The 15884-nt window shown below is 34.0% G+C and overlaps 1 protein-coding gene across 6 annotated transcripts in view; it reads right to left on the reverse strand.

The window, feature by feature from the left end:
* IL16 (interleukin 16) overlaps positions 1–15884 on the reverse strand; it is a 117317-nt gene that overhangs the window by 59727 nt on the left and 41706 nt on the right. The window contains exon 2 of one of the 6 annotated variants that reach the window (XM_058542582.1): positions 3515–3677. The exons of the other annotated variants lie outside the window; for them this stretch is intronic. Within the exon in view, the coding sequence (XP_058398565.1) occupies positions 3515–3553 (39 nt within the window). The 5' untranslated portion in view covers positions 3554–3677. The remainder of the gene's footprint in view (positions 1–3514; positions 3678–15884) is intronic. 6 annotated transcript variants of the gene reach the window in all.

Here is a 15884-nt window from a genome sequence, read left to right on the forward strand (position 1 = left end):
GGAATGGGGACTGACTGCAAATGGCTATGAGGTTTCTCTTTGGGGTGATGAAAATGTTCTAAAATCAGATAGTGGTGATGGTCACACAATGATGTAAATATACGAAAGACATTTGAAAGTACACTTTAAATGAGTGAATTGTATGGTATGTGAGCTATATTTTAATAAAACCATTTAAAAGGAAATATTCATTCATTCATTCATAATTTCCCTGCCCCCAATCTTTTCTCCTGCCAGCATACTTTTGTAAAAATGCAGATGCTACTCATGAGATTTCTTGATTAAATTTCTGATGGACCCATCTCTGATGGATTTAAGATCAAATCCAAACTCCTTGGCATGTCGTTAAAGGTCCTTCCTCCTCTGAAACTACCCAGGCTGACTCAAGCCTCCCTTGTACCCAGTTAGTCACACTTTCTCCCAATGGACTCTGTGTGCACTGTCCTGTCTATGTAGCTACCCATCCTTGCTTCTCTTCTTTCTTCAAGAATCAATTTACGTTTGTAGTGATGTTTTCATGCAAAATAGCTGCCTCCTGAAAAAAAAATGGACTCCCTCTGCCAGTCAGAGCCAAGGATACCTCAAAAGTAGAATGGTGTTGAGATGGTGTCTACAGTTGTTTTAATATCTGATAGGACCAGACCTTCGTTACTTTTCTTCCAAACTATTCTTACATGTCTGTTTTCCAAATACATTATAGAATTACGTTGTCTTTTTAAAAAATTATTCCTCTTACTAATTTTGGGAGAGCATCCCTAAATTCAAAAACAACTGTAGGGAATATCACTTTTTAAAAGATTGGATATTTTCCCCCAAAACAGGGTCTGTATTTCTACTTATTTAATAGAAACGCGCCTCAGTGGGGTTTTTATCGTATTAGGTTCAGTGGGATTTTTGGAAGAATTAAATTAAATTAAATATGCAAAGTACCTGGTTAGATGATCAGCAAGAACCTTAAGAGTTTAATCAGTCACCAAGTAGTGCCAATCTATTTCCCAAATATTCCTCAACTCCATCACTTCCTTTTCATAGCCTAGAAATTTATTGCAGAAAATAACTGGACAAAATACACAAAGATGTGTGTCAAAGATGTTCACCATCACATTGTTTGTAATAGAAAACGTGGGGGGAAATGCTCAATGACAAGGAAGTTATTGAAGATGTTATGACAGGTGACTTCTGTTTCTGATGGTATAATGAACTTGTTACTTTGGTCTTTCTCTCAAAAACAAGTAAAAGTGTTGAATGGGATGTAAATGTATCAGTGAAACAGCAAATGAGTAAGGAATTCTTGGAGGCCAAAAAGTAAATGAAGGCTGCAGCACAACTTTCCCAAAGAGAAGCAGAGCCCACAAGCTGGCTGTTCCCCGGAGACCATTTTATGAACTGGCTGAACTTGAACTTCATCTTCTATAGCTTTATGGGATGAAAGGAGTAGAAGGGAAGTCCTGGTTTCTTCTCAAGACGAGGGGCATAACAGAACCCTCCTCTTGAATAGAGAGAGCCCCAAAGGATTATGTCCTCATTTGAAATGTGAACTGGAAATAAATCCATCCCCCCTCTAGGAACTGCAGGAAAATGGTCTGGAAATGACCCTGAATAGAAGGGGGGAAATCCTTCTTGATTTGCTGGTGGTTAATAATTACCATATGGCCCCCATGAGAGTTGGCAACCCTAATTCATACCACATTAATGTCTTGAAAAACTTCTAAACTAGAATTTAGTTTAAAATGGTTCCAGTCTGGTGGTGCCCCAACCACTTGGCAGAAGCAAATTTGAATCTTCTCTGGAGGAACCAGCTTTGACCTAGGTCACAAAGATTCCTACAGAAAAAGTTATGGGACTTATGAGTTTGCAGAGAAAAAAGTAAAAAAAACAAAAACGATAAAACACACATTGGAATAAGGCACTATGAGAGAGAACCAGAAGGAGCAATACACACCAAAAGCAGACCTAAAAGTACTTCAAATTGTGGAAATAGCAGACACATAATACAAAAAATATATATTTAATAATTTAAAGAAATAAGAGAAATGACTGAAAAATTTGAGGAGTGAGTAACTATGAAAGTTTCCAAGCATATTTGAAAAAGAAAAAATAAATAATAAAATTATAAATATTAAAAAGTAAATACATGGATTGAATAGTGGATTAAATTGCACTGAAGAGAGGACAAGAGAATTGAAATACAGGTCTGAAAATAATACCCAGAAGGCAACAAAAATAGATGGAAAATATGAAAGAGAGGTTAAGAAGCATTAAGCTGGAATGAAAAAGCCTAATCTAATCAGAGTTCCAGAAAGAGGGAATAGAAATAATCACAAAGATACATACTGCATGTGATAATGTCTAAAGATTTTCCAGTCCTGATGAAAGACATCAATCCACAGATTAATGAAACCCAACAAATCCCAAATAAGATGCAAATGCATACTGAGACAGCTCCTAGTGAAACTACAGAACATCAAAACATATGGAAGATCCTGAAGCAGCCACAGAGAAGACAGACCATCTTCAAATGAGCAACAATTAAACTTAAAGCTTATGTCTCAACTGCAATTGTGTAAGTCAAATGAGAGTGAATTAATTTAATGTGGCAAGAGAAAATAACTATCACATAGAATTGTATGCCAGCTAAAATATCTTTAAAGAATGAGTAAAATGAAGGCCTTTTCAGGTAGAGAACCTGAGGGAGTTTGCCACCAGCATATCCTCACTAAAATTAAAAAAAATTAAAAAATTAAAAAAAAAAGATTTTTAAGAGGAAGAGGAATGATCTCAGATTGAAGGCCTGTGATACAAAGAATGTCAGTAACAAGAAAAGTAGGTATTTGAATAAACCTAAACAAAAATGACTGTGTGAAATAATAAGAATACCTTGTGGTTTTACAAATAAAAATAGAGCTCAATTATCTGAAAATAATAGGATATAAGCCAGGATATAGTACTATTGGAGTGAAAATATTCAATGGTTTTTGTATTGTTCAGAGGGAGAGTAAAAATAAAAATTGATAAATTTTACACTTTAAAAACCTGAATGTGCATGCCAAAATTTCTGGAGTAACCATAAAATAGCAGAAATAGAGTTATAAACAGAACCAATAGAGAAGCAGAAAAGGAATAAGAAACTATAATCAAGAAAAGACAAGAAAAAAACAGAAAAAAAGCAAAAGTAGAAGAAAAATTAAAAATGAAATAATTTTACACACGTGTGTGCATAATTGAAGAGTCTGTATGTATGATTCAGCTAAAAGACAAGGATTGTCAGGATGGATTTTCTTTTTTAAAAAAATTTTTAGACACTTTATTTTTTAAAATTAAAACTTTATTTTTTCAGAGCCGTTTTAGGTTTATAACAAAATTGAGAGGGAGGTACAGAGATTTCCTATACATCCTCTGCCCCCACATATGCATAGCCTCTCCCATTATCAACATCATTCACCAGCATTTTATATTTTTTACCAAGGATGAACCTATATTGACACATCATAATCACCCAAAGTCCATACTTTACCTTAGGGTTCACTCTTGGTGTTGTACATTCTATTTGCATCTTTATTCATGAGAGATATTGGTCTGCAGTTTTCTTTTCTTGTAACGTCTTTGTCTAGTTTTGGTATTAGGTTAATGCTGGCCTCATAGAATGAGTTAGAAAGCATTCCCTCTGCTTCTATTCTCTGAAAGAGATTGTAGAGAATTGGTAAAATTTCTTCCTTAAATGTTTGGTAGAATTCACCAGTGAAGTCATCTGAGCCTGGTGCTTTTTATTTTGGAAGGTTATTAATCGTTGATTAGATTACTTTAATAAATATAGGCCTATTTAGATCATCTATTTCTTCCTGTGTGAGTTTTGGAAAATTGTGTCTTTCAAAACATTGGTCCATTTCATCTAGGTTATCAAATTTGTGAGCATAGAGTTGTTCACAGTATCGCTTTATTATCCCTTTAATATTCATGGGATCTATACTGGTATCCCCTCTTTCATTTCTGATATTGGTAATTCTCTCTTTTTTTTCTTAGTTAGCCTGTCTAGAGGCTTATCAATTGTATTATCTTTTCAAAGAACCAGCTTTTGGTTTCATTGATTTACTCTATTGAGTCTCTGTTTTCAATTTCATTGATTTCTGCTCTAATTCTTATTATTTCTTTTCTTCTGCTTACTTTGAATTTAATTTGCCTTTCTTTTTCTAATTTCCTAAGGTGAAAACTTAAACTATTGATTTTAGATCTTCTTTTCTAATATATGTAATGTTATAAATTTCCCTCTAAGCACTGCTTTTGCTGCATCCCACAAATTTTGATAAGTTGTGTTTTCATTTTTATTTAGTTCAAAATATTTTTTAATTCCTTCTTTGACTCCTGTGCTATTTAGGAGTTTGTTGTTTAATCTCCACAGATTTTGAGATTTTCCAGTTATCTTTCTGTTTCTGATTTCTAGTTTATTTCTATTGTGGTCTGAAAGTAGACATTATATGTTTTCTATTCTTTTGAATTTGTTAAGTTTTACAGCCACAAATGTGGTCTATCTTGGTGAATGTTCCACATGAGCTTGAGAAAAATGTGTATTCTACTGCTGTTGGATGAGTAGTGTGCAGATATCAATTATATCCAGTTGACTGATGTGTTGTTTAGTTTGCCTTTGTCCTTACTGGTTTTCTGCCTGCTGGATCTACCCATTTCTGAAAGAGGGGTATTAAAGTCTCCAACTATAATAGTAGATTCATCTATTTTTTCTTGCAGTCCTATCAGTTTTTGCCTCACGCAGTTTCATGCTGTTGTTATGGTTTTACTTTTTATATCCAACTATAAACCACTGAAGAATGCTACATCTAAAATGTAGGAGTAGAAAAAGTTTAAAAAAGTAAAAATTCTCTATATATGTATTTATATATATACACACCTATGTGTGTACTTGAAAACAAAAGAATAAAAACTAGATAGATTTTAGATAGACAGACAGATAGATAAATAGATATAGATAAATCAGACTAAACTAATCAAAATAAAGCTGATGCTAGTTTATGGACAAAGTAGATTTAAACAAAAAGAATAAGGTACAGTTACTATCATAATGATAACTGCTTTAAATCACGAAGAAAATATAACAAGTCTAAGCTTGGTTGTACCTTGCAATATAACCTCAAAATATTGACTTAACTATAAGGAAAATCTAGCATAAGATTTTTAACCTATTCCCTAAGAAATTGTTAGATCAAGCAGATAAAAATCAGTAAGTATATAGAATACTTACACAATAAAATTAAAAGTAGCAGAATATAATTTCTCCTCAAACAAAATATTTACAAAAATAATCGTATACAAGGTCATTGAACAATTCTCAACAATTTCAATGAACTGGAATAATACATATCACATTTTCTGACTACAACACAATTAACTATAAAGCATTAAAATAAGATAACTGGAGAGAGAGAAAACAGATGAGTTGTTACCAGAGGTTAGGGGTGGTGGCGTGAGGGTGGAGTGTGTGACTGTAAAGAGGCAGCATTAGGGACATTTTTGTGGTGAGAGAGCAGTTCTGTATCTTGACTGAGATGGTGGTTACACAAATCTACACATATGATAAAATAGCATAGAACTATACATACATTGTACTCATGTCAAATTTCTAATTTTGGTGTTGTACTATAGTTATGTAAGATGTAACCATGGGAAAACTGGGTGAAGGGTCCACTATCTGTACTGTCTTTGCAACTTCCTGTGAATCTATAATTATTTCAAAATAAAAGGTTTTTTAAAAGATTAACTGGAAAATACTCATATGTCCAAAAATTAAGAAACACACATAAATAACTCACGGGTCAAAGAAGAAATTATATTGGAAATGTAGAACTGAATGATAATGAAAATCTAGATATCAAATCTTGTGAAATGCAGCTAAAGATAATGCAATACTTATAGGAGAAGTTATAATCTTAAATGCTTATATTAAAAAAGATAACAGTTGAAAATAATTAATGAGCTAATCATCATAGAAAGTAGAAAAGAGACAAAATAAAGATAAGAACAAAATTTATGAAATAAAAATAAAGATATAATAGAGGGATTGACAAAATTAAAAGTTGGTTCTGTGAAAATATTTTAAAATACTGATTAAATTTCAGCAAGATTAATCAAGAAAAAAAAGAGAGAAAACACAAATAACGAGGAATAAAAAGGGGACATAATTACAGATGCAGTAAAGATTAAAAAGATAAGAGGATATTATAAACAACTTTATAGAATAAACTTGAACAATTAGATAAAATGAAAAAAATAAACTACACAATCAACTCAAGAAAAGCTAGGAAACCTTCATAGGCCTGTAAAAGTTAAGAAACCGAGTAGTTTTAAATCTTCCTACAAGGAAAAGACTGGTGCCAGATGGTTTTAACAATACGTTCTACAAATCATTCAAGAAAGAAATAATTACAAACATAGACAACATATTCCAGAGTTAGATAATGGAGGAATCACACTTCACATTTTATAAGGCTAGCAAATTTAGATTCTTGACAAGGGAAAAAAACCTCGATATCAGTAAAAGAGAGAAGCAAAGAAACTTTGATATCAGCATAAAGTTAGCATAACCTTGGAACCAGGACAAGCAAGGAAATTATAGAGCAATCACACTCATAAACATACAAATAATAAATAAAATAGTAGCCAACTGAATCCAGAGATCCAAAGAATTGTTTCACATTGGAAAATGAATTAAATAATTTACCACTTTAACAGACTAAAGAAGAAAAATTATCACAAAAGTTTACATAACATATGAATTCATTGTATATGCCAGTCTGGAAAAGGCAAAACTATACAGACAGAGAACAGAGCAGTGGTTGTTGGGGATTGGGATGAAGAGACGGTTGGACTAGAAAGAGGCAGTATAAGCGAATTTTTGGAAGTGATAGAACTGTTCTGTATCCTGATTGTGGTGGCGGTTTCATGAACCGACATATGTCTTAAAACTCAGGACCATACACCAAAAAACAAAAAGTTATTTTTTACAGCAAGCTATTTTAAAAATTAAAAAAAATTGAAAGGCAAGGATTTTTAGAAGAAGAAACAGCACTATCATTATTCATGGATGCTATACTTATCTATGTAATAACAAAATGAAATATATAGGTAAAATATTAGATAAGAGTTTGCAAGATGTTGAATATAATACCAATGTACAAAAACAAATTGCAGCTCTGCTTCTGGGAAGATGGAGTAGACATAATTTTCCCTACTCCACCCACCAAGTACAACTAAAAACCCTGGACATTATATATAAAAGAAAAGTAAGACTTTAAAAGGGAAGAAGACAGACCAGGTAGAAACCTTGGGACCAAAGAAACAACAAGATGCTGAGTTCCTTGGAAATTCTTTTTGCTTTATATATCCGGAATTGTCCCCAAAGAAGCCAGCAACCTGGAATTGCCGGCGGGTGCAGACAAAAAAAGTCTCAACAAAAGCTTGCCTTCTCTCTCTAGCCAAAGGACCAAGAAAGGAGCAGCTTAGCAATATAGAAAACTTTAGACAATAACTGCCCTACTCCACCAAAGAAAAATGGTGGCCCTGTCTCCACCCAAACCAGCAACGGCTGAATGAGAACCCAGACTTCCACCCTTGCCATTCTGTAATGATGTGCTACAACCTCTCTGCCAGGGTAGTGTCAGAGAAGGCCAAGTAGAGTGCTGGGATTTGGACCCTGCCATCTGGTAAAGAGAAGTCTTTACCCACAGAAGGAGTGGAGACCACGTGGAGAGCTGTAAATGACATCTCTGTCCAGCAGTAATGAGAAGCCCTTCACCTTGGATGTCAATGAGGACCATGTGGGGGACCTGGACTTCTGCCTTGACCTGGCAGTAATGAGGTGATGACCCCTTCCCTTCCCCTGCAAGAATAGTGTCAAAGAAAGACAGCTAAAATGGAAAGATTCAGAGTCTCATAACATAATACAAAAATGTCCAGGATTCATTTGAAAATCATTCACTATATTAAAAAAGTGGAAAAAAATCAATAGGTGCCAACACCAAGATGAAAAAAAAATATTAGAATTATCTGACAAAGATTTTAAAGCAGCCATCATAAAATGTTTCAATAAGCAATTATGAACATGCTTGAAACAAATGAAAAAATGGAAAGTCTCAGCAAACAAATAGGAGATATAAAGAACCAGTGGAAATTTTAAAACTGAAAAATATAACTACTAAAATAAAAAACAAAAAAAAACAACAACAAAAGATTGGCTCAGGGGACAGAGAAAAGAATCAATGAGTTAGAAGATGGTGCAATAGAAATTACCCAATCTGAACAAAAGAGAGAAAAACATACCAGAAAAAAAATGAGCAAAGCCTCAGGGACCTGTGGAACTATAACAAAAGATCTAACATTTGTGTCATCAGGGTTAAAGAAGAGAAAAAAGAGGGCGGGGCTGAAAAAGTAGTCAAAGAAATAATGGCTAAACACTGCCCAAATTTGGCAAAAGATATAAATCTACAGATTCAAGAAGCTGAGCAATCCTCTAACAGCATAAATCCAAAGAAATTCACATCAAGACTTTTCATAATTAAACTTCTGAAAGCTAAAGACTTAATAATCTTAAAAATGAGAAAACAAAATGACACATTACCTATAAAGTAAAACTAATTCAGATGACAGCAGATTTCTTCTCCGAAAGAGGCCGGAAAGAAGTGGCACATTTTTCAAGTAATGGAAGGAAAACTCAACTCAGAATTCTTTATCTAGCAAAAATATCCTTCAAAAACAAAAGGTAAATCAAGACATTCTGAAGTAAAGGAAAACTAAGAGAATTTGTCACCAGCAGACCTACCCTGAAAGGACAACTAAAGTAATTTCTCTAAACAAATGGGAAACAATAAAAGAAGGAATCTTGGAACATCAGGAAGGAAGAAAGAACACAGTAAGCAAAATATGGGTAAATATAATAGACTTTCTTTCTCCTCTTGTGTTTTCTCAATTATATTTGATGGTTGAAGCAAAAATGCTAACACTGTTACATGATTCCAAATGTATGCAGAAAAAATATTTAAGACAATTATGTTATAAACAAGAGAGGGTAAAGGAACATAAAGAAAGGTAAGTTTTCTACAGAAAAGAAAAAGAGAAAACAAAAAATAAAATGGCAAACAAGTTCTAACATATTAAAAACTATGTTAAATATAAATGGTCTAAATACACCAATTAAAAGACAGAGATTGGCAGAGTAGATTAAAAAACATGATCCAACTATATTCCATCTACAAGAAACTCAATTCAAATATGATAATACAGGCAGATTGGAAAAGATATATGATGCAAACGCTAATCAAAAGGAAGCAGGAATGGTTACATTAATATCATACAAAGTAGAGTTCAGAGCAAAGGCTATGACCAGAGAAAGAGGATCATCAAGAAGCAATCCTACATGTTTGTGCACCAAACAACAGAGCTTCAAAATATGAGAAGAAAAACTGAAAGAACTGACAAGAAATGTAAATAAATCCACAGTTATAGCTGGAGGTTCAATACCCTCTCTCAACAATTATAGAACAACTAGACAGAAATCAGCATGGATATAGAGGAAATCAACAACATTCTCAACCAACAGAATCTAATCAACATTTATAGAACCAACAGCAGCATATACATTCTTGCCAAGTGCTCACAGAGGTATACCAAGATAGACCATATCCTGGGCCATAAACCAAACTTCAATAAATTTGAAAGAATTGAAATCATTCAGAGTATGTTTTCCTATCACAATAAAATGAAACTAGAAATCAATAACGAAGGATAATAGGAAAACTTCTAAACACATGGAAACTAAACAACACATTTCTAAATAGTCCATAGGTCACAAAAGAAGTCTCAAGGGAAACAAAAAAAAACACACTGAACTAAATGAAATTTAAAATAAAACATATCAAAATTTATAACATAGCTAAAGCAATACTGAGAGTAAAATGTATAGCACTAAATGCATACATTAGAGAAATCAATAATCTAAACTTCTACCTCAAGAACCTAGAAAAAAAGTGAAGTTAACCTAAAGCAAGTAGAAGGGAGGAAATAATAAAGATAAGAGCAGAAATCAATAAAATTGAAAACAGGAAAAAAACAATAGATAATGATATGAACTTTTATCAAGACTGATGAGGTAAAAAAGAGAGAAGACACAAATTACCAATAATAGGAATGAAATAGTATGTCACTACAGACCCTGCAGAGATCAAAAAGATAATAAGGGAACACTACAAACAACTCCATATCTACACACATAAATTTGACAACTTAGATGAAATGGACCAATTCCTCTAAAAGGATAACCTACCACAACTCAACAAATATGAAAAAGATAATCTGAATAGTCCTATAACTATTAAGAACACTGACTGTGTAAATTAAAACTCCCAAACAAGAGAATTCTAGGGCCAGATGGTTTTACTAGAGAATTTTACTAAATATTTAAAGAATTAACATCAGAAAATAGGACAGAACATTTCCCAATTCATTTGATGAAGCTAGTATTACTTTGGTACCAAAACCAGACAAAGACAGTACAAAAAAAAAAGAAAATTACAAATGAATATCCCTCATGCATACATAGGCAAAAATCCTTAACAAAATATTAGCAAATAAAAATCAGCAATATACAAAAAGAATTACACATGATGACCATGTGGGGTTATTCCAGGGGTGCAAAGATAGCTCAATATTCAAAAATCAATCAATGTAATCCACCACATTAATAGGCCAAAGAAGAAAAATTACATGATCATATCAATCAGTGCAGAAAAGCATCTAACAAAATTTAACACCTATTCATAATATAAACTCTCTGTATACTAGGACTAGAAGAGAACATCCTCAACTTCATAAAGAGCATCTTCAAAAGACCTACAGCTAACAACACACTTAATGATAAAAACTGAATGCTTTCCCTCTAAGTTTGGGAACAAAACAAGAATGCCCAATGTCAACACTTATTTAATATAGTACTGGAAGTTCTAGCCACTGCAATAAGATGGCAAAAAGAAATAAAAGGCATACAGATCAGAAAGGAAGAAATAAATCTGTTCTTTCTTGTAGGTGACATGATTGTCTACGTAGAAAATCCCAAGGCATCTACCAAAATAATTCCTAGAACTAATAAATGAGTTCAGCAATTTGCAGGATACAAAATAAACATAAAAATCAGTTGTATTTCTTTCTACTAACAATGAACACATGGACACCAAAATTAAAATGTATACAATTTACAATCACTTAAAAAAGATACTTAAGCATAAATCTAACAAAACATGTAGAAGATTTGTATGTTCCAAACTACAAAACACTAGTGAAAGAAATCAAAAATCTAAATAAATAGTGAGACATATCATATTCATAGATTGGAAAACTCAGCCTAGTAAAGATCAATTCTCCCCAAATTAATATACAAGTTTCATACGATTCCTACCAAAATCTCAGCAAGATTTTTTGTATATATAGACAAAATTCTAAACTGTATATGCAAATGAAAAGAGACTAGAATAGCTAAAACAACTTTGAAAAAAAAGAATAAGGTGGGAACAATCAGTCTACCTGATTTCAAGACTTATTATATAGCTACAGTAATCAAGAATGTGTGGTACTGGAGGAGGGCTATACACACAGAATAGAGAATCCAGAAATAGATCTGTGCAAATATGCCCAACTGATTTAGGACACAGATGCAAAAGCCATTCAATGGAGGAAAGATTCCCTACTCAACAAACGGTGCTGTAGTGATTAAACGTCCACAGGGCACACGGAGGAGGGAAGAGGCTTGGCCTAAGTCTCATATTTTACACAAAAATTAACTCAAAATGGACTTACTTGTAAAATGTAAAATGATAAGACTTTTAGAAAAAATAGGAGAAAATTTTCAGCATCTAGGGCTAGGCACAGAACTCTAAAATTTTACACCAAAAGCATATTCATAAAAGGAACAATTGATAAATTGGACTTCATTCAAATTAAAAACTTTTGCTCTGTGGAAGACTCTGTTAAGAGGATGAAAAGACAAGCTACAGTCTGGGAGAAAATATTTGCAAACCACATGTCCCACAAAAGACTAGTATCAAGAATATATAAAGAACCCTCAAAATTCAACAGGAAAAATAAACAATTCAAGTAGAAAATGGGCAAAAGATAAGAACAGACATTTCACTGAAGGGATCTACAGATGGCAAATAAGTCCACGAAAAGATATTCAGCATCATCAGCCATTAGTGAAACACAAATTACAACCACAATGAGATATCACTACACAACTATCAGAATGGCTAAAATAAAAAACAGCGACGTCAAATGCTGTCGAGAAAGCAGAGAAACTGGATCACTCAAAAACTTTGTTTATAAGAATGTAAAATGTTATAGTCACTCTGGGAAACAGTTTAGCAGTCTATTTACAAATAAAACATGCAACTATCATACAACTCAAAAATTGCACTACTGGGCATTTATCCTAGAGAAGTGAAAATTTATGTTCACACCAAACCTGTACAGGAATGTTTATATCACCCCTATTCATAATAGCCCGAAACTGAAAACAACACAGATGTCCTTCAATGGTGAATGGTTAGAGAAACTGTGGTACATCCATACCATGGACTATTACTCAGCAATAAAAAAGGAACTACTGATACACACAACCTGGATGAACCGCCAGAGAATTATACTGAGTGAAAAAAGCCAACTCTCAAAGGTTACATACTGTCTGACACCATTTATACAACGTTCTTGAAATGGTTGCCATGGGTGAAGGCACAGGTGAGGGTGGGAGGGAAGTGAGTGTGGCTATAAAAGGGCAACATGAGGAATCCTCATGGTAATGGAAATATTCCATATATTGATATATCAATATCAATAACCTGACTGAGATATTGTACTATAGTTTTGCAAGATGTTACCATTGCGAGAAACTAAGGTATACGGATCTCTTTGTGTTATTTTCTTACAACTTCATGTGAATCTACAATAATCTTGAAATAAAGAATTCAATTTAAAAATTGCATTTACATATGCCATAAAATAGCAGTTAGAAAACAAAATTGTTAAAAGATAACATTTACAACTGCATCAGAAAATAAAGAATGCCTAGGAACTAATCTAATAAAAGATATGCAAGCCCTTTCTGAAAAAAATTACAAAACTTACTGAAAGGCATTAAATAAGTCCTGAATAATAGAGAGATATATCATGTTCATGCAAATGGGAGACAATATTCTACAGATGTCAGTTCTCCCTCAAATTCATTTGTAAACTTAATGCAGTACTAAACAAAATTTCAAGTGTTTTTTAGAACATCACAAACTGATGCTTGAATTTTTATCAAGAAGCAAGGGGCCTCAAACAAAGACACATATGTAAATAAGAACAAAGAGAGAGAAATTTCCATACAAGAGAACAATACTTATTTTAAAAAATAATGATTAAGACAGTAGAGTTTTGACATAAGGATAACAAATTGGTCAATGGAACAGAATAGAGAACCTACAAACAGCTTTGTGTTCACATGAGGAAACACGATTTGTGACGGAACAGTGCATCTGTGGGGGAGACGGACACTTCAGAAGAGGGTGGGTGCTGGGACAACTGGTCAACCACGTGGAAAAAGTGATAGTGCACCACATACTTCAAAAACATCAGTCCTGGGTGCATTACAACATAAATACAAAAGGCAAAAGTATGATATGTTCAGAAGACAACAGAAGAGAATAGAATTATAATAGAATGTGTTTACTTTAGGAAAGGATAAAATTTTCAAACAAGATGCAAAAAAGCACAAAGTATATAGGACATGATGGATAAATTCCACATTAAAATGAGGAACTTGTACTCATCAGTTAAAAGAGTAAAATGACAAGTTAAAAGCTGGAAAAAGAAAAAAACCAACAACCCAAAAGAAAAACAGAAAAGGTCTGGATGGGTGTATTACATAAGAGGAAATTCAGAAGTTTCATAATCACATGGAAATATGTGCAACCTTACTAGTAACTAGAAAAATGCAAATTATAATTAACACAAAAAACAGTTCAATAGGCCCCAGAGTGGAAAAAGTTTAAAAGCCTGATGATATCAACAATTGATGAGGATGCAGAGCAACAAAGAAATGTACACCTGCTGCTGAAAGGGTAGACTGGCAGAACCACTTTAGAAAATAATTTGGCAGTATCTAGCACAAATGAAGAGGTCCATACCCTAAGACTCACCCATTCCACACCCAGTTTTACACCCTGTAGAAACTTGCAGAAACACACAAGGAGGCACGTACAAGAATGTCCACAGAAGTACTGTCTCTAATTCAAAGGGGAGAAAAGGAAATATCCCAAATGTCCATCAATAGCAGAGTGGATAAATAAACTGTATGTGTTCACACAATAGAACACTATAAAACAGTGAAAATCAATGAGCTACAACACAATGAAATAACATGAATGACTTTCTGGAAAGTAATGTTGAGTAATAGAAGCAAGTTAACCAAAGAGGAATCACTGTGCAATTGCATTTATATCATATTTAAAAATAAGTGGAACTGAGACTTCCAGTTCCAGAACAAAATGGTGTTGGCTCCCGGCTAAATACAACTAAATATCCTGGATATTATTCAACAGAAATAATGAAGGATTCTGAAAGCCGGAAAAGAGAGGGCTAACTGGCTAGGAACCTCAGGACTTGAGGAATGACAATATGGTGTGAGTTCCTTGTTTTGTTTTGTTTTTTAACTACAATATACCCAGACTAGGCACTGGAGAGGCCGGCAACCCACAACTGCCAATAGACAAAGACAAGAAACAAAAACAAAAACAGTATTCTCTCTGGCCCTGCCAAAAGACCAGGAAAGTGAGAAGTCCAACAAAGACCTGGTGGGAGCCCCCATCCCTGAGCCACAATCAAGGCACCCCTAGGAGGTCTGACATGACTGCCTTGGCAGCAGCAGACTTTGGCAGGTGTCCCAGCCTTTGCTTCACAACTAAGACAGCAGCAGGTGATCAGCTCTACCTGTGGCAGTGGCAGCAGCAAAGCCCCAGGCTGACCCAGCCCCTGCTCCATAACTAGGGCACAAGCAGGAGGCAGATTCACTTGCAGGGGCAGCATCAGCTGAGCGCTTCATTTTCCTGCCCTCCACCTAATGGCAAAAGAGACCCAGGCCCAGCAGCTTCTCCCCATCCGCACTCTGAGCAGCAGATGGTCACCTAGTGGTACCAGGCAGGCCAGAGAAGCTCTTTCCACCCCAGCAGGCAGAACTGCAGGGACTGAGCAAGAGCTCCAGTAGTGCCAGAAAGATGAAGCAGACTGGAATAGCATTGCAAGGGCTCTGAAAACTAAAATGTCATTACAAAATCCCACCAAAGTAGTCCAGAACTACACGCTAAACATAAACAGGTGGCTACTTGCTAAAACAGAAGATTTAAATTAGATCAAGAGACTTCTAACATAATAATGAAAATGTCCAAGATACAATTAAAAGTCACTTTTAACAGCAAGAACCAGGAATCCATAACTTGAATGAGAAAAGGCAAACAGCTGATGCCAATTCTGAGCTGAATCAGATGTCGGAACCATCTGACAAGGATTGTAAAGCAGCCATCATAAAAATGCTTCAATAATCATCTACAATTCTCTTGAAACAAATGAAAAATTAGAAGATAACAAAGAAATAGAAGTTTCTTAAAAAGAAGAAAATAGAGGTTAGAGAACTGAACACAATAAACCCAAAGAAATCAATACCAAGATACCTCCTAATTAAACTTCTGAAAACTAACGATAAAGAAGGAATTCTTAAAAACAACCAGAAAGAAACAACCCATTACCTAAAAAGATTATAAACACTAAGTTAAATGAGAGATTTCACATCTGAACATATG

This window comes from Diceros bicornis, chromosome 5, assembly GCF_020826845.1.
Source record: "Diceros bicornis minor isolate mBicDic1 chromosome 5, mDicBic1.mat.cur, whole genome shotgun sequence".
Classification (NCBI taxonomy): domain Eukaryota; kingdom Metazoa; phylum Chordata; class Mammalia; order Perissodactyla; family Rhinocerotidae; genus Diceros; species Diceros bicornis.